The sequence below is a fragment of the Palaemon carinicauda genome, chromosome 22 (assembly GCF_036898095.1).
Source record: "Palaemon carinicauda isolate YSFRI2023 chromosome 22, ASM3689809v2, whole genome shotgun sequence".
Classification (NCBI taxonomy): Eukaryota; Metazoa; Arthropoda; class Malacostraca; order Decapoda; family Palaemonidae; genus Palaemon; species Palaemon carinicauda.
Genome location: NC_090746.1, coordinates 6,793,019 through 6,817,595, shown reverse-complemented (window position 1 = coordinate 6,817,595; position 24,577 = coordinate 6,793,019). Strand labels below are relative to the sequence as shown.

At 40.3% G+C, this 24,577-nt stretch overlaps 1 protein-coding gene across 1 annotated transcript in view; it reads left to right on the top strand.

The window, feature by feature from the left end:
- Nucleotides 1-24,559, top strand: part of LOC137615779 (uncharacterized) — a 32,876-nt gene extending 8,317 nt beyond the window's left edge. The window contains exons 2-5 of the mRNA XM_068345476.1: nucleotides 2,489-2,642; nucleotides 11,019-11,181; nucleotides 22,680-22,825; nucleotides 24,273-24,559. Coding sequence (XP_068201577.1) covers nucleotides 11,025-11,181; nucleotides 22,680-22,825; nucleotides 24,273-24,377 — 408 coding nt within the window. The 5' untranslated portion in view covers nucleotides 2,489-2,642; nucleotides 11,019-11,024 and the 3' untranslated portion in view covers nucleotides 24,378-24,559. The remainder of the gene's footprint in view (nucleotides 1-2,488; nucleotides 2,643-11,018; nucleotides 11,182-22,679; nucleotides 22,826-24,272) is intronic.
- The last annotated feature ends 18 nt before the right edge of the window (nucleotides 24,560-24,577 follow it).

Sequence of the window (24,577 nt, the reverse complement as noted above, 5' to 3'; positions counted from 1 at the left end):
GTGGTCTTTGGATCCTCAGATAGCCAACAAAGTCCTGACTTTGTGGGGTTCCCCGACTGTGGACTTGTTCGCGACAGTCTTGAACTTCAAGCTGTCCCTGTACTGTTCACCAGTCCCAGACCCCAAGGCACTCTGGCAAGATACTTTCCAGCAACGGTGGGACAACATCGATGTGTACGCCTTCCCACCGTTCTGTCTGATGAGAAGGGTGCTCAACAGGACCAGACTATCGGTCAACTGTTCCATGACTCTGGTAGCTCCGCTATGGCATCACGCGGAATGGTTTCCGGACCTTCTGCAACTCCTGACGGATCTCCCAAGGGAGCTTCCTCCACGACACGAGCTTCTCAGACAACCCCACTCCGGCGTCCCTCACAGGGCCGTAGCCTCGCTTCCAGCGTCTCCTCGCGGAGAGAGGCTTTTCGCAACAGGTTGCGGAGAGAATGTCTCGGCACCTGCGAAGGTCCTCTGAGGGAGTCTACCAAGCAAAGTGGAGAGTCTTTTGTGGTTGGTGATGTGGAAGGGGTATCTCTCCACTCGATGTCACTATTCCAGCAATAGCGGACTTCCTCGTGTATCTGCGAGAAGAAATGCGCCTTTCTGTCTCGGCAGTGAAAGGCTATCGCTCAGCCTTAAGCTTGGCCTTCAGATTGAAGGGCGTGGATATTTCTTCATCGCTAGAACTCTCTTTACTCATACGTAGCTATGAGCTTACCTGCCCCCAGTCGGAAGTGAGACCCCCTCCTTGGAACGTGGTTCGAGTCCTCAGGTCTCTTAAGAGACCTCCCTTCGAGCCATTACGCCAGGCCTCTGATCGCCACCTGTCTTGGAAGACGGCTTTCCTACTCGCCTTGGCTTCGGCCAAGCGAGTTAGTGAACTTCATGGTCTCTCGTACGACATCGCCCATTCAAGGGGATGGGGGGAGGTAACGTTCAAGTTCGTCCCTGAGTTTGTGGCCAAGACTCAGAATCCTGGAGTGCCAGATTTTCTGTTCGACTCTTTCAGGATCGCGAGTCTCCGTTCTGTAACAAGCGACCCAGACCAGCTGCTACTATGTCTAGTGAGGTGTCTGAGGCACTACTTGAAGAGAACGGCTGCAGTCCGTCCTCATGTGCGAGCTTTGTGAGCACAGGCAGGACTAAGAGGAGGGTCACCAGAAACACCATCTCAGCTTGGATTCGAAGGGTTATCCACCATGCCCTGAATCCTGACCCTCCTCCGTCACGTCGCCCTCGGGCCCACGATGTCAGGGGTATTGCTACATCCCTGGCCTTCAAGAGAAACTTCTCTGTGACGCAGGTACTTCAAGCTGGGGTCTGGAAGCGTCAAACGACCTTCACAGCCCACTACCTGCAAGACGTGACCCACAGGAGCCTCGATACGTTTTTTATCGGCCCTGTGGTGGCTGCACAACAGCTGGTCTAACCTCAGGCTCCTTTTTGGACAAGTAGCAGTAGGTTGAGGGCGTTGTTACCCGGTCTTAGTCTGCGTGAATTGAAGAGTATGTCTGACCCTTACTTCTTTCTTCATTCTCCCCTCTCTTGGGGAAGCAGCATCCTGGTCCTCGCATAGCTGACCTCGACCTCTGCAGGTAACCCATGCTTCTTTGTGCTCCTAGTATTAAGCTTAATACTGTTGCATCTCCCATACCCTGACGAGGTGGTATGGGAAACGTCCTATCCTAGAATTCCTATCTGAAGGTCTCAAGGTCAACTTTATAGGACGAGTCACACTCTCCTCCTCACACTGCTTATGTAGGCCACTCGTTCCTAGCGATGCTAGGAACTTGTGAGGTACAGGGGCTCCCTCTCTCTAGTGCTGCTCACTGAGGGATCGAGCCCCCGGGCAAGCCGAAGTCAGTAAGGCTGGGGACTTTCCACCCTTCCTAAGGGGTAAGTCACCCTCTGTAAATAGCGTGGTTTGTATTTCGGTTACGGAACAAATGACAAATTCGAAGATAATTTGTATTTTTCCTAACCATACAAACCTTAGCTATTTACACATATGTGCCCGCCGTCCCTGACCCCCAAGTCAAGTCCTACCTCTAAGTGAAGTGAAGCAAGTCACCGGTGTGTGGAGGGGGGAGGGGTAGCAAGCTACCCTTCCCCATCCCCCGCTAACTAGCGCGGGGGTAATTAACCCTCGTTGAAACTATTGGCTCGTCATTTCAGCTGCGCTAAAAGGTAAACCCTCTGTAAATAGCTAAGGTTTGTATGGTTAGGAAAAATACAAATTATCTTCGAATTTGTTATATTGCAAATTGTGCTTGAAAAAAAAATGCCTGGGGATTAAGGGTTGGAAAGTTCCAAATAGCCTGGGGATAAAAGGGTTAATATTAGTAATTTACTAAATTCTTAAATATTTGTTGAAAATCCAGGAAATAGAGACACCAATAAGATGCAATATTTTATAGCAGTTTATCATATTGTATCAGTTCCTTCAATATTTCATAATTGCAATTCATTATATATTATTTTCAACTTCCAGGTAAACCTACAAGGCAAAATGAGTCAAGGACAGAACCAATGTTGAAAACCTGTGATAAGTCTCCATTTGGAGAAGGGTCTTTTCCTCTCTCCGAGCTTCGCCATATGGCTACCTCAGCGTGTCAGCGGACTCCTTGTCTAGACAGTGTCAAAAGGTTTGTGTCATGGGTAATAGGTATAGGAAAAATCTCTATAATTGGAATATTTTTTTATATTTCCTCAATCTTAGTGTATAGAAGATCTCCCAGCTCACGAACACAGATTCCAAGAAGGTTTTTTGAGCCGTTTATTGTTAAATTTTTTCCCTAGGTTAGGCCTCACCTAACTCAAATACCTTTGATTTACTGTTGCAAAAGTTAACAAATAATCCCGTTTCATATGAAATGAATGTCAGGTTATCTCCACCAAGGAAGTTAAAGTTTCACCTCTTGTCTGTTTCTTTGTCCACAGTTAGATGTCAGGATGCCTGAAAACTTTAAATCAATCAATCAATCTTTGTCCACAGCGTACAGTAACTCAAAAAGTAGACTTGGGTAAAATATTGGCCCACATATATACTTGTGTAAAATATTGGCACTCATACAGAGAGAGAGAGAGAGTGTGTGTGTGTGTATGTTTTGTGTGTGTTTGACACACGCACACAGTTACCGTAGCTCAATCCAACTATGGATGCGCAAGAGATTCATCTCTAGATTCATCGCTCTGTTTCCTCATTTTCCTCAGGTATAATAGAATACAGTAATTGGGTCCAATAGACCAGAGAAAAGTCAATATTCAGCATTGGATTTCTACTCTATGAAGTGAATTTTACATTCTCTATACAAGTACTTAACATGAATTACCTATACTGTAATGTATCACTTTATATAAATTGGGATACTTAAAATTATATGTACATTACTATACAGTAATTGATTGGTACTTTACGGCTTAGAGGCCGATGTGGTCGTTATAAATTAAGTAACATTTTATTTTTAAAGCCAAAACTGACTACCCCTAATCAGAACACTTCTGGTGATCTCTGTCAAATATCGGACTCTCATATCTCTAAGACTTTTGCCAACACAAGGTTGGACAGTATTAATGGTTTTATTATTTCAAAGATTAATTTGGTTCACTTGGTTTCCATGCAAAGTTTATTCCCATAGACATCTACCAATAGATATTTAAAAGTTCTTGTTCCCTTCACCACCCTAGATTTTATGGTAAATAATAATGATGATAATCTTTATTTCAGCAAAAGCCATATACAGAGTTACAATAGGGCTACAGTGATCTTACTTTATATCAGCAAAAAAAGATGAGATATGCAATAATATCAGTGATATAGTACAAACATCAATTAGCAGGTTGACCACAGAGTTCTAAGGTCTGGGTAATAAAATCACAACCGCATTATCATTAAACAAAAAGAGAGAGAAAAAAAAATGGCGATGACAATGATAATTATGTTAGAACAAAAATTGCTTGGATAATGATAGAACTCGGGAAAAAAATAAATCTAGTCACAGAGCAGGTGGTGTGAAGGAAATACAGGACTTCCAGACAACAGAGATATAACATAATAAAACATGTTATCCTAACATTACTGGGTATTATACCTAAGTTATTTAGTGATGAAGATTTGGCATAGCCACTAACAAAGATTAGTAAATACAATTCATTGCACTGACGCTTCCTTATTCCAGGTTTCCCACCTTTTGGATTTTATTCTAGCTGCACTTGCAAGCACATTTTGAATTAGGGGATTTTCACTAGATCGTAGGCGGGAGGTGAGACTTACTATAGAGCATCGAATGATGGTTTTTAGGTTATCCAGTCTATTTCCAACAAACATCGCTGAAGCCGAGTGGTGCCTCGGGGTATTGGTGAGGCGTCTTAGGATATCATTGTGAATGACTGTGATACGCCTCATCGATTTGCCCATACCGAGCATCCGTACACATTATAGCATTATGTTTGAAACAGGAGTTTTTTTATATCTTGGCGGCATAAGGCATATCTTCTCGTTACCATGTTCCCTAGACAACACAATTTACGTCACCTGTTTTCAATGTCAGATGTGTCCTTTAAATCTTTCGTAATGATATGACCTAGGTAAGGAAAATTATTGACAAATGCTAGCTGATGGTTTTGGAGGAAAATATGTGGGTCTTCTACGAATTGGAGCGCTCTGGGAAGGATAGACATGCACTGGGTCTTCGATTCGTTATAGATTATGTCATGTTCATTAGCGTATGCGTTGCAGGTGTCAATAAGATGTTGTAGGCCTTGAGCAGAGGGGAAGATGAGGACCATATCGTCAGCGTAGCAAAGGTTATTTACGGTAAAGCCATTAACCGTACAACCAATGGGAAGTGAAGTCAGTTTGACATTCAAAACATCTGTGTAAACATTAAATAAATATGGTGAGAGGATGCCTCATTGCCTGAGACCGTTAGATGAACTGAATGGCTGGGATAGGACATTGCCCCATTTGACACAGAACTGCTTGAGAACCAACAGTATAATATGCCGATGAGATATAGAGGAGTTCCCCTTTTGCGTAGTTTCATAAAGAGTTTCAGATAGTTTACTGTCAAATGCCTTCTGCACATTCACAAAACATAAGTAGACGGGTGAGGCCGAGGATATATAGAAATTCAATATCTCCTTTAGAATATATATATAGGTGTCAGTCGAGTGGTTAGTCTTAAAACCAAATTGTTGGCGGTGTGGAGAAAGGGTGCAACGCAACGGAATAGAAGAGATTCAAATATTTTCGATGAAGTTGTTGTGATGGCGATGGGACGGTAGTTTCCTGGGTCACTCGCATCCTTCAGATTGTGTTTTATGAAAGGTATTAAGTGGACAAGTAGAAGGGTTTCGGGGAGATATTGGTGTATTATACAGGTATTGAATAGTACAGCAAATAGGATATAAATTATAGGGTGGCAGAATTTGAAAGCCTCGGTCAGAAGGCCATCGCAGCTGGATGCCTTGTTACCAGGTAATTTCTTGATAGCCTCGCACACGTCACATGGGGAGATACGGTCACTATATTGAAATTCCATGTTGATATTGATGAGAGTATCTACTTCATTCTGGGTATTTTGGTCATTTATACAATTTAGGATGGTGCTAAAGTGATGCCCCCACATTCTTGCGATGGATTCTTTGCCAACTGCATCCCCTACTCTTTGCGATAATTTGTTTGACTTTGGGTTTAGTGAATTAATGTCTTTCCAAAGATGGGTTAAGTCATGGGTGGTCAATTTTCTAGACAATGCATCGGGTCGGAGCTGATTTTCGTTGCTACGACTTTGACGAAGAGCAACTTTGAACTTTGCTCTCTCTTGCCTCATCTGTAGAGTAAGGGGACCTTCTCTCTGGCTACCATCGTTCCTCCAAAGAAGGAATATTTCTCGAGAGTGTGCATAGAGGTTTTTTTAATTAAATCATTCCAACCAGGTATGTTTCGATGGTTACCTCTAGAGAGTCTAAACGTGTCTCTGCCCGAGTTCCGTAAGGCATTTATTATATTTACGTAGAATTCCTTTAGTTTTGTTTTAGGCTGTTCATTGCGGCACTTAGGATTATTACAGAGCAGGGCTTCAGCAGGTTGAGTTATCGAGCGGAGATTACTTTCAGATGAGCGTTCGAATGCAGTGGATTTTTGGAGGTTGAAGTCCCATGTGATGGATGTTAGCCTCTCCCTTTGGATGGGTACCACCGGGAGGGAGGGTGTATGACATGTGACCTGCAGGGGTATGTTGTCAAATGCAGACGATAGGTCGTATCGTATAATACAATCAGTGATAGAGCTATGCAGGCAGTCAGTGGTAATACAGGTATTGCTCGACTTACGACCGAGATAGGGACCGAGAGATGAGTCGTAAGTCGAGTTGGCCGTATGTCGAACTAGAAAAGTGAAGTTTCCATAGATTTATTTTGATACGTTATGATTCGGCAATCATCTGGATCATATTTTGTCAATATTTTCTTACTGTCTATCATTATTCCATTTTCTTGTTTCATAGGATATCATATGCTCTATAAATGCATTACAGGTATTGTATTCTATTCATCAATTTTGGAAGCATTTTACAATCGAGTACTGAAAATTTTGATTACCTTTGGTTATGATCAGCTGATCTGAAAGTGCCGCTACCTACCGTATCAAAATATGGCGTACGTACATATGGCATATTTTTTTATCATTTCTTAACTTATTAGGAATATCTTCATGATGAATATTACATCAACGCCAATATGTTACAGGAAATCAGTTTCCATATAGTTCGTCTAACCATTAGGTATAATGCGAAATCGTTGTAACTCTTTCTGTGTGTGTGTGTGCTCGCTCTCGCAATCGTATACGGATAGTTCATTTTTAAAGCTTCATACAGTATTGTAGTTCAATATTAAGCCTTTATATTTCATTAGACATTACTGTTTAATTGTGGTTTATTAAAGAACGTTTATATTTTATTTTTCAATTTCTTGAGCATATCAATAATCAACAAATACTTTTAATTTACTTTCGGTTGGCATCAGCTGATCTCAAGGTCACGCTGCCGTATTACTATTATGAGCACATATATATAGTGCGAATAACACTGATTATATAATTTTCTTGACATTCGAAATTTCTTCATAATGCATATTACATCAGCGCCAATATGTTATAAGGTATCACATTTTCCATACAGTTCGTTTATAGACATTAGTTATAAAAGGAATATGCTCTCTCTCTCTCTCTCTCTCTCTCTCTCTCTCTCTCTCTCTCTCTCTCTCTCTCTCTCTCTCTCTCTCTCTCTCTCTCTCTCTGTGTGTGTGTGTGTGTGTGTGTGTGTGTGTGTGTGTGTATTTTGTTTTTAATTCAGTTGTATCTTCATATTTTTTTTTTGAAAATTATTAAAAAATTCTATATATCATTATTCGATGTTTCGATTATGGGAATAGTAATGCATCGGAGGGAAATCACTTGATTTGCCTCTTGCCTTCCGCCAGAAATATGACATCATCAGACTTTTTTTCTTAAATTTACGGTAAGTTGTACTAATCTTATAACTAATGATACAGACCACTAAAACACTTGATATCGTTACTGGGTGTTTCGATGATGGGAATGCTGTAATAAGATTACTCGGTAACAACGAAAGGAAATCATTCGGTTTGTCAGCTCGCTTCCGCCAGATACATGACGTCACGACACGTGACGTACAGTAAACTCTACGAAGAATGACTTGCAAAATATGTAAACTCATTTTCTTTGTTTCTCGCAAGAAATGAAAAGAAAATACTAACTTAACAAACAAAAGTATTTTATTTTTATAATGTAAGAGGAAATATGTTATTTTCAAGAAAATATTTGCCCTAATAGTATATTTTCTTTAGATAAACATCGATCCATTATCAGAGATTAAAAAAGTAGTGTACAGTCAAATTTACGCTACGTAGTACTCATGACAACCGATACAGACCCTCAAAATATTTTGTATCGTTATTTAATATTTCGATAATGGAAATAACTAATATTAATCATTAGCCTATTGGAAGGAAATCACTGTATTGCCCGGAAGCTTTCCGCCGGTGATGTGATGTCACCAGACATATGAACTCGACAGATATTAAAACTTTTCTTAATGTATTTTTAACTGAAAATAAATACTGAATATTAACAATAAAAGGAAATAATAATTTACCAAGATAAATCAGTTTATATGTATACAAGAAAATAGATTATTTTCAAGGAAATACTAGTTTTATTTCCGATAAACTTGTGACGTCATCACACTGAAAAAATGGTCGTAAAGTCGAATAGTCGTATGTCGCATAGGTCGTAAGTCGAGCAATACCTACAATGATTAAGCCAGGATGTGCTGGACATATTATTTCTGTTTTGTATATAAGTAAAGGGAAAGGAGGCAGTATGGCAACATGGCTAATTTGAAGAGATTTGTGACGACAGACGCTGTAATTCATTATAAAACAGTCTAGTTGGTTGCACATTAAAGTCTCCTATTAGGCACATATGGTCAGCGGAGGTATCACTCATAATACCTTCAACTTCTCCTAACAATATACAATACTGATCAAAGTTTGACTGGCACTCCCAGGGGAAGTATGCATTAATCAGTAATGTGGTTTTACTTTCAAACGTAACTTGCAGGCCGAGAAGTCTGTCAGTTTGATACATCAATGGTTTCACGCACTTATCCAAAGATCTATGCCATAGAAATGAGAGACCACCTTTCGGACGACCTTGAATGATAGTGTATAGTCGTGAGTATCCATTGACGAGACAGAGAAGCTGTTATAATCAACATGAACCGAATCACTGATAGCCAGGTCATGGGGGAGGAGTAAGGTTTCTTGCAGCGCAATAATGCCACGGAAATCATTGCAGAACTCATTAAGAACAGGTAAATTCTGCTTGATCCCGTTTGTTCCAAGACAAAATACTTAATGACTCTATGAATTTCGTCGACCTATGGAGATAAGAGCAGAAATGTCAGCAGGTGTGGATGTGGCAGGTGCCGGGGCGTTGCTGGGTGAGGCAGATTGTCGTAGATCAATTTGGGCGTTTATGGTCCCGGGGGGAGGCTGGTCTCTTTCAAGATCATAAAAGGACACTTGTATTTCAGAGCCAAAGTTTTTGCCTACAAGGACCTTCCGATGATGGAATAAACAGGAAACCCTGTTTGCAACTCAACCTTCTACCTTACACTTTGGGCTATGAAGAATGAGGGGGTCTGATCCTGTTAGTTTCCTAACATGTAGCCTGACGGCATCTTCAGTCACGGAGGAATGCAGGTTGTGGACAACGACGTGGCACCTCCTCTGTGGGCAATGGTGAGGGGAGATATTCCCAGATGAATGCTGGTTGACCTGTGCGGTTGCGGTCGGGTCGGAACTTTGTCTTTCGCCGAGAGGTCTGCCAACCCTCATCATCATCTTGGGCATTTGACATTAGCGCTCTGGCATTTGAGTCTGTTGCAGGGGCCGAGTGGGAAGAGGTAGGAGTGGATGGTACTTCTCTTGAATCTCTTATGGGGAGGGGAAGGTAGTGATATCCAAAACTGGTGTTTACTTCGTAACGATCCTTGGCCCTGTATCAGGCTGGCCAGAGAGGGCGTTTTGTGGGTCCAAGGTGGGCGTCGGGTCGGTCGAGGGTTGTTCATGATTTGTTATCTCACTAATTTGCAGCCCCATTGCAGCAAATGCATCATTGATTTGCAGAGCCATTACATCATTGATTTGCTGCTTCATTGCAGCGATGGCATCACTGATTTGGTGACCCAATGCATCACTGATTTGTTGCCTCATTGCAGCAATTGCATCACTTGATTTGCTGCCCCACTGCATCACTAATTTGCTGCGTCATTGCAGCGATTGCATCAGGGATTGCACGGAGATCTTCAGAGTTATTTGACAGCCAAGTTGATAACTCCAAGGATTTTACTGCAATGTTATGTACAGTCAACATGTTGAGGTCAGCTGGCTGGGCAGGAGGTAGGGTGTATGGTTCATCCGGGCAAACGGTAACATTTATTGTGGTTTTGAGCCATGTTGACATGAGAGAGATTTTCTTCTGAGAAGTCAGGCTCTGCATTTCGATCATTCCGAATGCCGTCGGGCATATAGTCTCTGCACGGGACATGCAATTGTGATATCTTCTTCCGAGAAAACATTTCTCACGACATCTGTGATGGACTCCTGATCGCTGTTGTTAGAACGAGAATTGATAAAATAAACACAATTGTTCTGTATGTGAGGTAGGGAGGGACGAGAGGCACTATCGACACTCGGGGTCATTTTTTTATGCCAACGGTGAGCTAGAGCAAACCGTTACTCCTCACTTTTTATTTTTCTTATTTTCCCTGTTTGAACCGAAAGCAGGCAATGGCACTGAGGGGAGAAGAAATTTCGGGCACTGATTGGATTAGAGGGAAATTTTCAATTATAACAGGAAGCACAGGATTACAAGTGATAGAGAACACTTCACTTGGCAGAATAGCACTTCATGCACATACACACATTTTTAATGGGAAAGCACGTAAATAACCATGGTTATTCCAGTAAGTGTCCGGAGCGCCTCTGAAGTACGTCCACCTCACACCTGTAAGCACAAGTGTTACAAATGATTTTCTTTTAAGCAGGTTAATTAAGTCTCATTTTATAGGTTTACATATATGATGTTAATGATGTTGATATATTTTTCTCACTATTTCTTACTCACAAATTATTCGTTATTTCTCCATTTCCTTTCTGCACTGTGCTGCTTTCCTTATTGGAACCTCTTGGGCTTATAGCACCCTGCATTTCCAGCTAGGGTTGTAGCTTGGCTATTAATAATAATCATAACACGGAGAAAATATATTCTATTTTTTTTTCTATTTCGTCGTAGTTAAGATAATGAAACAAATTCCACATTTCCCACTTGTCTCATCTCGCAGTTTAGTTTTGACAAAAAATATTCTTATATAAAAGGTCATTTATTATCGGTGTATTCATGTAGCTCAAAATAGAGTAATTTCCCATTTCAGGACGACATGGTTGTCTGCAAGGCTGAGCTCAGCACACTGACAGAAGAATTGGGACGGGTCAAGAGCTTCAACTCAATACTGCAGTTGCTGGAGGAAGTTTTCAGCAGCAGGGTACCTGAAGACCCACAGCCCCAACCACCACCTCAAGGAGATCAGCACCAAGGTACTAATATGTGGTGGTGTCTCAATCTAAGTAATATTTTTTTATTCTTATGTCGTATTTCAATGGTATCTGGTATAAAAGAGTGAAATTAACCCCCCCCCAGGGGATGGGTTTAGAGGCAGACGACACCAATCACTTGTGGTTACCGAGTCAGGCGACGCCCAGCGATTGCTGTTCGGTTTGCATCACTTGCCAAAGGGATCAATGCGATTTAGAATGTAGATGATCTAATTTTCTAAGTTATCAGATAAACTTGCAGGAGAATGTCAAACTGGAATACTATACGATATTCTAGAAGTTTTATTCCAGGTTTGACCAGGATAAGGAATGACCTTCCTAATCGGGCAGTTGAATTGGTTGAACTTCAAAAATTCAAACTTACTGTGAATGGCTTTATGTTAAACACCTGACATATCCCTATTTATAGTTTATATATGACAGATCTATTTTAACAGTGTTACTGATATTAGGGTATTTCATATTCATTATTAAATTCTTCTCATATACTGTAGTTTATTTCTTTATTACAAATAAAAAGGATCTGTTTAGTTATCAACTCTTTAAATAGAATATATAAAAGGCAGTCTTCTTTTACCATCGTAGAATTTTATTATGTTGTGAGAGCATCCCACTAATCTTGAATTGGTTTAAAGCATTGACAAGTATAGAAGCTCAATACACATCAGGTTGAAACTACATTACTGTTTTTTGTAGATGTTATGTAATGACATGAAAAGTGTAATGGAGAGAGTGAAATGGTCCCGTGTCATTAATGTTTTGCAAGTTATTCTAAGATTCAGCATTGAATCTGCATTTATTTTAGAATCTTAAAATATTTGGCATCTTATTTAGTAATCTTTTAAGTCAAGAAGTTCTTCTGAAGGGCAACATTGACGATGATTACCTTGGTCATCCTACTCGTAGGCGTCTGTCTAATCTCCATTGTTTTTGGTTAGCTTGATTTTCTGACACTAGTGAGTTTGTATACATATGTATCATAAATGTTTCCTTTTTTAATATAATTTTAACATTTTCTCTTACAATCACAGGTTTTTATTTAACATGAAGTAATTATAATCTTGATTTAATGAAAATTTGGATACTTATTTCAATTATAAGTACATTACCGTACAGTACTTAATTCTTATTTTATGGCTTGAAGAACGACTTGTCGTTAAAAATTATATAAATTTTATTTTTGTATTTTGATACTTAGGAATGAACAAATTAAAGTCAACAGACTAAAAACTAAACCCTAATCAGAAACATTCTGATGATAGTCATATATCCATCTCTTTCAACCCTATTGATAACCATACTGCAATAAGCTGTCAAAACAAACTATGGTACTTAACATTGGTAAAGGTGAAGTAGCAACGTTAGTCATGTTGAATAAACGACAAACACTTCGTAAAAACACTGGGCAAAAAAATCTTGACTTTACGGGCAAGTCCAAAACAGAAGGATGACCTGGAGGGTGTTCGTGTGGGTGGCGGTGGCGTGGTACAAGTGTGGATTCTGGGGTCTTTGTTACGGCCCTTCCCTTTGATGAAGGAGTTATCTAATTGGAAGACAGCCTGTGAATAGTGGTTTTACACCGGCCCCCGATGTAGACACGACACCCACGAGGTGCTCGCGCGAGGGTAGTAACCTCTGCATTCCATGCTTTTATTTTTCTCTGGTATATTTGGAAGATTTATATCAGAAAAGGTAGATAAAAGGACTTTTCACCGGCCGTCACAGGTCTCTCCCCAGAAATAGATTTTTCCTTCGTCAAAATCCCTTTATTATTTAGTGTTCCCCCAAAATGAGGTTAGGTAGCCGTTATGCTTTTTGTTATTTCGTAGCCCTCTACTGTCTGAACACTCTCTCTCTCTCTCTCTCTCTCTCTCTCTCTCTCTCTCTCTCTCTCTCCTCTCTCTCTCTCTCTCTCTCTCTCTCTCTCTCTCTCTCTCTCTCTCTCTCTGTCTTTTTTTTTTTTTTAGATTCCTTCATAGTAATATACATTTTACCTATCCAATGAAGTTGGGAGGAGGGTATGTTTTTGCCCGTTTTTCTGTTTGTGAACCGCTTCCCGGCCATAATTTTGTTCATACAGTAGTGAAACTTTCATTGGTTAAATTCTGTTTTGAGACATGGAAGTGATTAATTTTTGGAAATCTTAGGTCAAAGGTCAAGGTTAAGCAAAAGGTCAACCAAATTAACCCTAACCTAACCCCAAGTTTGCACATTGTTATCACAGACTTCAAATACACCTACTGCACTCTGAGCGCTTTCTACTTTGATATACTGTATTATAAAACTTTTTCTTACCAGTACAAGTTGTTAATTAAAGTCCATAAGTTAGGTATTCTTTGCTTGGGAATTCACTGTACATCTTTATTGCCACAGGTATCCTTCGAGCTTATAGATTACTTGTGATAATGATTTTAATTTCCTTTAGTGTGATGAGACCTTATAAGAAAAATGTTTATATAAGTTATATAAAATTTTAGAACTCTTGTAGCCATCATCAACATAGATCCGTCCTTTTCTAAATATCCACCATTTTTAAATATAAAACTTACCCGCGGGTTATATAATGGCCAAGTCCCTGGACGCCTCGGCAGGAAATTCAAAATCTCTTGCGCACCTAGCGCAGATATGCCAGGTGTACCCCAGCGCCCTCGTGGTACCACAGGTAGAACTATGCCCAACCAATTCAGTTTTTTCCCTGCTGGCGTGGCCGTCGGTTTAATTAGAAATTCTTTCTCGCTTTTTACTCTGGACGTTATTTGGTGATGTATTAACGTTTTTTGAGTTTAGGCTTTCGCCTTTTTTCTTTTATTTGAATGTGATCACGTATTTATAAATTGAAGGGTAAGTTTAAAAGGTTTATCGACCTATTTTAAACCTCTCGTAAGCATAGGACGAAAGGTAAACTTCTCGTCCAATGATGACGTCACAGCCTTATGTCGTAGGCTATAAGTCCGTCTTGCTTTTACAAAGAATTATAAGTGAATACTTTCGTTTGAAATATTAAGTTATAAATTTAATTAAAGGATTATTATTCTAAGAAAATTTTATCCTTTTAATAGTTTTCTTAAGGTAATCTTCCATCTGTTTGCTAAGATTAACTAGTGTTCAGTTGTTACGCAGTTATCAGTATTGTTACAATATTACGATATTTCATAGAGATTTTTATGAATAGTACATTCTTCTTACTTCTCAAGTTTTTCAGTTGTACTATATAAAAGGAACTTTTTATTTTGAAATTAATTGTTCCTGTCAGTATTTTTCCTTAGTCAGAAATTAAAGGAAGTTAATTTTCACTTAATGTTTATACGAATCGATGTAGTGCATGATTCTATTTATCGTTTTTTCCGTAGTGGAATACTGAAATCGTTTTTATATCAAGTGTAAATGTTCCAAATAATACGGGTGATGATTCATCTCTTATTGGAATTCCTTAATTTAAGGGTTTATTTTATTTTATAAATGTTATACCTACTAAGGTAATATTTAATATTTTGTTACATTTATATGGGATTCGGTACTTTTGTATTCCCATTCAAACAATTGTCCAGTAACAGAATTATCAGTCTCTCCCTACGGAGTTCGTTTCCTTTGAGAGAGAGTATTCTTTGGTTTTCAGGTAATTATGAAACTATCTTCATGCCAAAGAGTAAAGTGCAAATTTTTTAGTGATAAATTGAGCAGTGAATTTTATTTAGTGGAGAGTGCTTCTATTCGGACCTGTCGTTATCCTAGCCTTAGACCTCTGTCGAGCTCCCAGACCCAGGGGAGAAGTTAAGTTAAACGGCGAAAGGAATCGAGAGGGTAACCAGGTGTTAGTCTTTTAAGACCCGAACTGAAGTCCTCTCGAGCGTTTTCTGTCGATCACCAGAACGCTCACCCTCGCGTTAGATAAAGTGAGGTAGTAGTGTTTTCATAGGCGCTAATCTGAAAACAAAAATAGATTCGTTCTGCGTGTTACGTTTCATGCGGCGCAGACGCAGTGCCGCCACCGCCACCTGATGGGTGTCGTCTCTCGACAGTGGCAAGCGCTATGGTTCGACGCAGTTAATGCTGAATACGTTTCGCCTAAGGTTGATCCTTGATCTTTTTAGTTAGGCATGAAACAGCATCTATCTTCATTTATGCAGTCTTTTCAGCCTGCCGTTAACAGTGCGGTTGGATGTCTCGATTCCGGTCTTTGACCCGGTCGCACAGGCGTCGTGTCTTTAACGGTGAGGTCTTGTCGCACAGGCGGCCTACCAACCGCAATGTTCAATGGTGGGGGGAAAGTGGATGCTTTACTTCGATTACCTGCTCAACGCAAACCTACGGCTCATAGCACCTAGTATCAGTCTATACGGACGCGCCGACGTTCGCCAGGCAGCAGAGCTGGCGTAGCGTCATCGGGACGGTGCGGCAACGGAAACGGAACGTCGACGGAATGGAGCGAAGCGCCACATCAGTGTGGACGCTTCAGCGTCGGTGTGTGGACGCTTTCAGTGTCAGTATGGACACTTCAACGTCAGTATGGACACTTCAACGTCAGTATGGAGGCTTCAACGTCAGTATGGACGCTTCAGCGACAGTGTGGACGCTTCAGCGACAGTGTGGACGCTTCAGCGGCTGTGTGGACGCTTCAGCGCTAGGTGGGCGCTTCATCATCTGTGTGGACGCTTCAGCGTCGGGGTGGACGCTTCAGTGTCCGGGTGGACGCTTCGCTACCTATGACAATAGACTTTGATGTCTACCTGACCATGAACGTCTAGTGTTAAGTTGTTGTTGCTCCAGGCGCTATATTAAGAAATAAATCTTAACTAGAAAGATTTTATATTCTCGGACCAAGGCCGGCTCTAACTCTTGGTTGTGAGAACTAGAATTAAAACCTCTAAGTGTTGAGGTCTGAATTCAGAATCATAAGGAGTGGATTCCTAAGAATCAAGACTTCTTTTCCTAGGATAGAGATTGTAAAAGGAAGGGAATAACTTTCAGAAATTCATGAGAATTTTTCTAAAAGAGTTTCCCTCATATTTTTTACCTGCTGTGCCTCGTTCGGACTTCAGAGTTTTCGCTAGTTGAGTTGATGATGTCTCTAGTTATTTTATTTTATTATTATTACAAGCCAGCTACAACCCTAGTTGGGAAAGCAAGATGCTTTAACCCAAAGGGCTCCTTTAGGGAACGTTGGCCTAGTAAATTAATGGTAAAATAAATTAACATTAAATAATTCTCAGGAAAATAACGAACCTTACTATAGAGATTGATACAGCGCTTGCAGCTGCAACAACAGAAAGGGCATTACTGTAAGGCCTTTTATGAGAATAGAACGTAAAAGTATATCTCCCACCACGTGGCAGATCTTTTATGATTTAAGGTATTATGCTTTTAAACCGCTCTTGTTAGTGACTCTTAAACATAGCGCAGTGCTCTGGAGGAGGTGTTTGTTCGTGTTCACCTTGCCCCTAGTCCTATATCTCTTCCTTACGTTCCAACCCTTGGGAGAAGGAAGGTCGGTAGGCTGAGGTTCTTCGCGGACCTTGTGCATTAAAAGTCTGTTCCGCCTAGCGATTTTGTTGATGCAGTCCAAGACGTTCTTTTCCCACTTTGGAATGACGAAGTTGGAATGTCTTGAAGCGATCAGTTCGTCATCGCTATGGTATCATGGTTCTTGTAACTGTTTTCTGCATATTAGAATACAGTTCCCTGACAAGAATGACTGTCTATGTTTTCCCTGTTTTCCAGACTAGTAGGTTACTCGTCATGTATGCACGCGAACAGAATTTTCCTTCGCAGCAAACGTGTTTGATGATTAAACAGGAAGCAATCGAGTGTGTTTTTTCTTCGGCGATAGAAGCGGAAGTCAGACAAGTCACATACAATCCTAGTTCTTCCTCTGGATTCTGACTCACTTTCAGGGGAGAAAGGCTTTGCCCTCATCGAAGGTCGCAAAACCTAGACTTGGTAGTCACCAATCAATTTGTCCTAGACCTTTCAGGAGTCTTATGTTTTCTTATCCTGCAGTATCTAACGTTCGCCGGAAGTTTTTTCTTTTCGGAAGAAGGCGAGGTGTCGGCACCAGAATCGTGTAAGACACATAGTTCTTCGGGGGAAAAGGTGCTCAGTCTGCTTCAGTTCACACTTCTTTCCCTCCCCCAGTTTGGGGAAAGCTCTATTACTTTCTTCTGAGGTCTAGCGACTACTGTTGACGGTATCTCACAGCATGGGATACGTTCAGTTCGCGCACAAGGCGCGCTTGAATTGTCATAGGGACTCTCCCAGGTCGCTCTCAGGACTACGGTTGATGTTCTCTCCCGGCCTTCGCCCATGCTTGGGTTGGCGCACTCGCTACCCCGCGAGTGTAGATTTGGTCTGAGCTAAAAGAGGTCTGTTTCATCTGTGTTTACGATTCTCGGGGGGAAAAATTTTTCTCCTAAAGAGTCTAAGGACTACCAGAGATCGAAGAAATGGTTTTCCAACTAGTGTCAGAAGGCATAGTTCTCCTATGCTTAGTAACGCTTCCTCGCAGAGATATGCTCGTGTTACGAGAAACGTTAGAGCTGGTGCTTGTAGAAGTCTGGTCTCTCTCTTACGGCAGACGTCACGCAGACACAGACGCAGGTTCTGGTCTCTCCCTCACGCAGTCACAGACACGCCAGTCTGGTCGTATGTTGGACGCTGACAGCCTAAGTTGATCCTTTCAACAAGTTGTCCCATTTTCGCGGTCTGTGGGACGCGTGACTCTCACTCATGCGGACGCATCCTCACGGGACAACTCTCGGCAATCAGGTCCGTCTTTCCGTCAATGACCGGTCGAGATGCTGTCGCCTCCATGCAGCACGCTGTAGATTTACAGCAAGCAGGGCTCACACACAGTGCTGTTTCCACACAAGGTGAACACATACGGCACGCTGACACCTTAAGGCAATGCAAGCACATGCGACATTATGGTCGCATGCTAGACGCATACAGTCAAGTCTTTCTCACAGCAGTATAAACAGACTATTGTCTCTCCTTCGCATCTCTTTGGCTTCGCAGCTAACGCTTCCTCGTGTCAAGCTTTGGCTTTAAGTTTGTTGTACACTCGCTGATTACACACGATCAGGTCTTAACCTCACAGCATGAGGTTCACGTTGTTGATGCTTCTTTTCAACAAGCCTAGCTTTAATATCGGTTTCTTGCGACCGATATGGACAAGCTTTGGGAGGCGGTTCTAGATCCCTCTTCTCTCTCACGGCATGTTGGGTGTAGGCAGCATGCTGGAACCATGCTGGGTGCATGCTGGAAGCATGTCTTTAGTCCTTTTCCCCATGTCAGGATCACGAACGTTTTATGTTAAACCTTCAAGCTTTAGGCTTAGCTGCCTCCAGTATTTTGGAAAACCCCTAAGATCTAGAGGGTTGTTTGAAGGAGACAGCTGAGGCTTTCGCTTGTACAAAGGACATTTGCCTCAAGGTTTTCCAACCCAATTAGAGTGTTTTATGGAGTGGTGTAGAGCTAGAGCCGGCTCTTCATTAGGTAACTCTAACACAAGTGGTATATTTTTTCTTAGACCTTAGAAGAAAAAAACATTTTCTTTCCTCCTCGGCCATCAAAGGGTACAGGAGTATGCGGGCATCTGTCCTCAGACGCAGAAGATTGGATCTATCAAATAGAAACCTTATAGGTCTTCTCAGATCATTTGAGAGGACTTAGAGGCATCAGCAAGATGCGCCAGCCTGGAATTTAGGGTTCGTTTCTGGAGTTTCGCGGTAGTGACAGATCCGACCCTTTACCCTTGGTTTCTTTTTAAGGCCTAACTTTGGAGACTTTCTGAGTAAGTCTACCATAGTTGAGAGTCAGTGAAGTTCATTCTTTTAGCAAGAACATGGACTTCACATTGGTTAAGCCATAGGTACCTTGCAACCTGGACTCTTGCTCATTAACAAACATCTTTCTCATCCATAGCCTAAATCTTGCGGGATCACTATTCTCTCGAATTTGTTTTGGGATGGACTGAGAAGAATTTTTTGCCCGTTTAAAACGAAGTTTTATTGGGACAAGGACAAAGAAGTTAAGAGTCTATTCATAACCCTTGGGTGCACGGTCAAGAAGCCTGCACTATCCATGTCTAAAACATTCTATCATCTCGTAAGGACCTTGATTACAAAGGTTCTTCCGCACGGTTGGGTGTCAGATCGTAAGATATTGTAAGAGTAAAGACTCACGAAGTTAGAGCTGTAGAAACTTCTGTAACTTTTAAACTAAACTGTTCTCTGCAAAGCATCGCATATACAGCCTTGTGAAACGGTAATCCTGTATTCATGTTGCATTACTTTTACTGTGTCCAGTCTTTTTATGAAGACGTCTACGTTTTGGGATCACTTGCAACAACGAGTGCAGTAGTAGGTGAAACATTCTCCACTACATTTCCCTAAATTCCTAGTACCCCTGTTCTTCTCTTGGAACTGTTATATATATTTTTATGATTGTATGTAAAGATTGCTCGGCAATCTTCCACAATCTTTGACCTAGTCAGGTGGTCATTTTGTTCCTAGAGAGCGCCCAGAACAAGGGTATTAGTTGAGGTCCTGTCATGTTATAGGATCTCCTAAGGATAGCAGACAAAATGAGGCAGAGCATTGCTGTCAGCTTCCTTATCAGGTTAGAACCGCTTATTTTGTTTATGTAACTCTTAAGTGAATTTCCAATTATACGGCTGTCTCTGACCCGCCACCAATGGGTGTCAATCAGCCATTATATAACCAGCGGGTAAGTTTTATATTTAAAAATGATATTTTCATAATGAAATAAATTTTTGAATATACTTACCCGCTGGTTATATAAGTTTTAGACCCACCCTCCTCCCCTCTAGAGACCTTGGGGCATGGAAAATCTGAATTGGTTGGGCATAGTTCTACCTGTGGTACCGCGAGGGCGCTGGGGTACACCTGGCATATCTGCGCTAGGTGCGCAAGAGATTTTGAATTTCCTGCCGAGGCGTCCAGGGACTTAGCCATTATATAACCAGCGGGTAAGTATATTAAAAAATTTATTTTATTATGAAAATATAATTTTTCATGGCAGTAAACATTTCTGGTTCCTTGTGTTCCTATCGTTTTTGTATTCCTCTATCTACCAACGGAGCAGTTCTCCTTACCAGAAGTCTAGTTATCTTTTTCCATCTCATCCTGAATGTAGCCACTCATTCTTACCTCACACTACTCATGCTGCATGATTTAGTATGTTTCCAAGGCTCTCAATCTCTCACAGTAATGTTTCAACTTCTTGTTTTCCAATACTCGGGTAAAATCTTCTAGTCCATCTTCCCCTTTTTCTCTGGTAAAATCTTCTGGTCTTGCCCTTTTTCTCTGGTAAAATCTTGTACTCCTTGTGACGATGTTTTATTGATTGATACAAAGAGTTCCCTCTTGACTTAAATCTGAGCAACTACAGGGCCTCCTGCCCATTTTCCTTTGCATGTATATTTTTTCTTGGTCCTTTTTTTTTACTAGTCATATTTGATGTTTGTCCCATATTGAACTTTTAATCATTTCCACCACACACTCAATTTTTTTAATTTGATTTTTTTTTTAAAGATGAAAACCAGAATTTGTATAAAATCATGAATTTTGGAAAAGAAATTAATAATACTATCAAGTTATTGCTTGAAATTCAACAGAATCAGGCAATGAATAGGTTTTTTAATTTTATTGATATATTGAAAACCAATGTACATAAAATTTCCAATGAAAAAATTATAAAAAAAAAAAAAAAAAAGATTTTCTGATTCTTTGATAGCCAAGATCCAGGTACTCTCTCGTACCCGACATATTATCCCAAATTCTAATAGGTGGTAGTAAATAGTCACAGCCCAAGGTGGTTATATAGTGGCCAAATCCCCCTCTCCAGTAAGAATGTTCGCCACTTGTGTGTGTGTTTATAACCCAGGGGTGTAGCTAGAGACCTGAGGCCCCTTGCTGGGTAGGAGCTGAGTTTAGAAAGACTGTCCCCTTACCTGGGAGATGGAAGCCCATGGGGCATTTTCAGAATGGCCACCCCCCCTGTTCCCCTCTTAGTAACACCACTGATACAACTCCTTTTTATACAGGCTTCAACGTAAGATCCCACGACATCACGCCTGGGGCAATTTTAAACTAAACCGAACATTTGCTAATTACTTATTATCAGGTTGAATTGTTTTTATAAGCTGTAATTTCTCTAATTTTTGCTTTGTATCCAGTCTTCTTGAATTTTCTTTGCTTATTAGAGCTGCTGCCTTTGCCATAATTGCTGTAAAATGTAACAGAAATTGGCTACAAAACCATAGAACTGTGTAAGGAAGGAAGGCACGCAGAGGAACTTGAGCAGTATTGGTTGGACAAAAATATCGCGTGGTCTTTTAGAGTATTAATGCTGATTGTACCTCCTGCACTACATGTACCAAAGATTGTAAATTATGAAAATTAATGCTACCAAAATGGCTATGATTTTTAGACAACTGATACCCTTAATAGAGGTCTTGCTAAAATTAGTGCATGGTACAAATTTTGGGGATGAAATTAAAGTCTAACAAAACTCTAAAGTATGATTGTAAATAGGTTGAGCACAGTGGCTCCTCAACATCCAGATCTTTGTATTGACAATATTTCTTTAGGTGAACAAATCGTTTAAAATTCTAGGTGTGGTTCTTGATTGCAAATTTACTTTTGAGGAGCACATTCTGTCTGTTTCTTCTTCAATTGCACAAAACATTAGTTAATTGAAAAAGTTTTAGGAATTTTGGTGATCAAATCTATTCTGAGAATGTTTTAATTCTTTCATTCTACCTTGTTTCAAGTATTGTTCTCTTGCCTGGTCTTCAGTTGCTGACTCTCATCCTAACTTATTGGACAAAAAACTTGGTCTATTAAATGTCTTAATCCTGATCTAGATATTAATTTCTGTCTTGGTTATCCACTTAGTTCTTTTTGGTTGTTGCGATAGATTTTTCATAATTCTGACCATCCTTTACATTCATATTTTTCCAGACTATACCATCCTGTATATAGTACTAGTTAGGCAGTTAATTCTAATAGTCTTGCATTTTGCACCATAAAGGTCAGTACTACACAGTATTCTGCAAGTTTCATTTGAGCTGTAACCATATTGTTGAATGATCTTCCTAATCAGTCATTTGAAGTGGTAGAACTACAGAAGTTCAAACTTGTTACATATACTTTTCTTCTGAACAGGTTGACATGAGTCTTCATAGTTTATATGTGACAGATCTATTTTAACATTGTCATTGGTCTTAGAATATTTATAATTTTTTTTCCATTCCTCATATATAGATTATTTGTTATATCCTTTCCTCACGGGGCTATTTTCCTTGTTGGAGACCTTGGGTGTAGCATCCTACTTTTCCAACTATGGTTGTAGCTTCGATAGTTATAATAATTTAATGATTCTCATGGACAGCAAATATTTAGGATGAATGTGCCACCCTCTCACTATATCCCATTCTGATTTTCTTATATATCTTTCAGAGAGTAGCCAGAGTTCTCGTTCCCATCGTCAAGTTCGAAGATGCCTTGATGCGACTTCACCTTTCGCAGTTGAATGCCATCCAACAACATTGAGCCAGCTATTATGCCAGTACATACAAGTGCAATGTACCTCGCAGTCATTACAGGTACAGTACATTGGGTTAATTTTGTAGTCCTTCTGATTGCCTTAGGCTTAAAATTTAAAGGTCACTCTTGAATGGCAGAGGCAAGGGACAGGACAATGCACTAGAGACTGACTTTATATACATATGATCAGTACCCAAGCCCCCTCTTCACCCAAGGTAGGACCTGGGAGGACCAGGCAATGGCTGCTGGGGATGTAACAGGCTGACCCAAAAGCACTTTCACCCCCTCCCCCCCCCCCACCCCCCATCTATAGCTTACAAGGATGGTAAGCTTGCACACTCTTCAAGAATTTTGAGCTAGAGTGGGACTTGAACCTCAGTCTAGCAGAATGCCAGGCAGGGACGTATCCAATAGGCTACCACAATTCTTCCTGATTTATAATTAACTTCCACTCTTGTGTGTCTTTTCAATCTTGCTGTTCAACCTCTGAAATTTAACCTTATAATGTGATTGGGGTCTATCCCATGTTGTGCTGAATGCCCCCCTACCTCCCAGTGCTTGGCCTTATGTCCATAAATCATAACTCTAATCCTAATTTCTTTGGAAATCGAGAGAAGTTTCCAATTGGGCCTTATGTCCATAAATCATAACTCAAATCCTAATTTATTTGGAAATCGAGAGAAGTTTCCAATTGGAATCTCTTGAATGAAATATAAATAATTTTTTGTTTCTGTTTTGGGTCAAAATATGAATGAATTCATCATCTCCTCCCACGCCTGTAGACGCAAAGGGCCTCGGTTAGAGTTCGCCAATCGTCTCTATCCTAAGTTTTAAATCAATACTTCTCCATTCATCATAATTTACTTCATTCTTCATAGTCCTCAGTCATGCAGGCCTGTGTCTACCAACTCTTATAGTGCCTTGTGCAGCCCACTTTTTGGGGGAGTGATATTACTGGAATGAATGTCATTTGTTATACTGTAAAAGTTATTCATATTTACAGTTTATTAAGGTACATTTTGTGATTTAAGAACTGACATAAGGTTTTTAGAAAAGATATCTTGTATTATTGTACATAAATGATATGTAGAATATCATTGATGGTTTATTTGAAAACTTTATTCCATAGTTTCATTTTAACCAGAGTAATTTTATTTATAATCTGCATAAGTTATAACCCTATAGGTGTGAATCTGAAGAACTGTTCTAGTCAGCCATTTTGAGAGACAAGAGTAATAAACTAATGTATGGAATAATCAAACTAATTTTATGATATGATTCTATTGCTTTATATGAGAAGAGGGGCTAAGTTTAGTTGTCTATTCATAGTAAACAGTAAAAAGACCTTTACTACTTGAGTGCACTCATTTGATTTTTTATTTGCTGTTATATTACTTTAACAAAGCAGGCTGCTCTTCTTCCTGTCTGACCAGTGATGAATATTTTATTACAAAAATTCATTAAATAAATGTGCACATTTGATAACTTTTTTTTCTTTTATTGCAGATATTCTTACTTCAGTATTGGTACAGCACTGAGAACCTTTGGGAAGAAGTCATGAAGGGTTTGCAAGTGCCTGAATTTAGTTGCAAGGAGAGCGTTTGGTTGTAGGAGACCTCTCCTTGCCAAGTCCTCATCGACGTAGAGTATAACTGAGCTCTCAGTTGACACCAGGATTCTTATTAAACTCTCGACTTCTGGAGTCTCATGAATCCCTCGATCAACTCCAGGAAGCCATCAAAAATTCCAAAATAGATAACAAAAAATTACTCACCTCACTGTTGCCAAAATAAAAAGACGTCCCTCAGTCA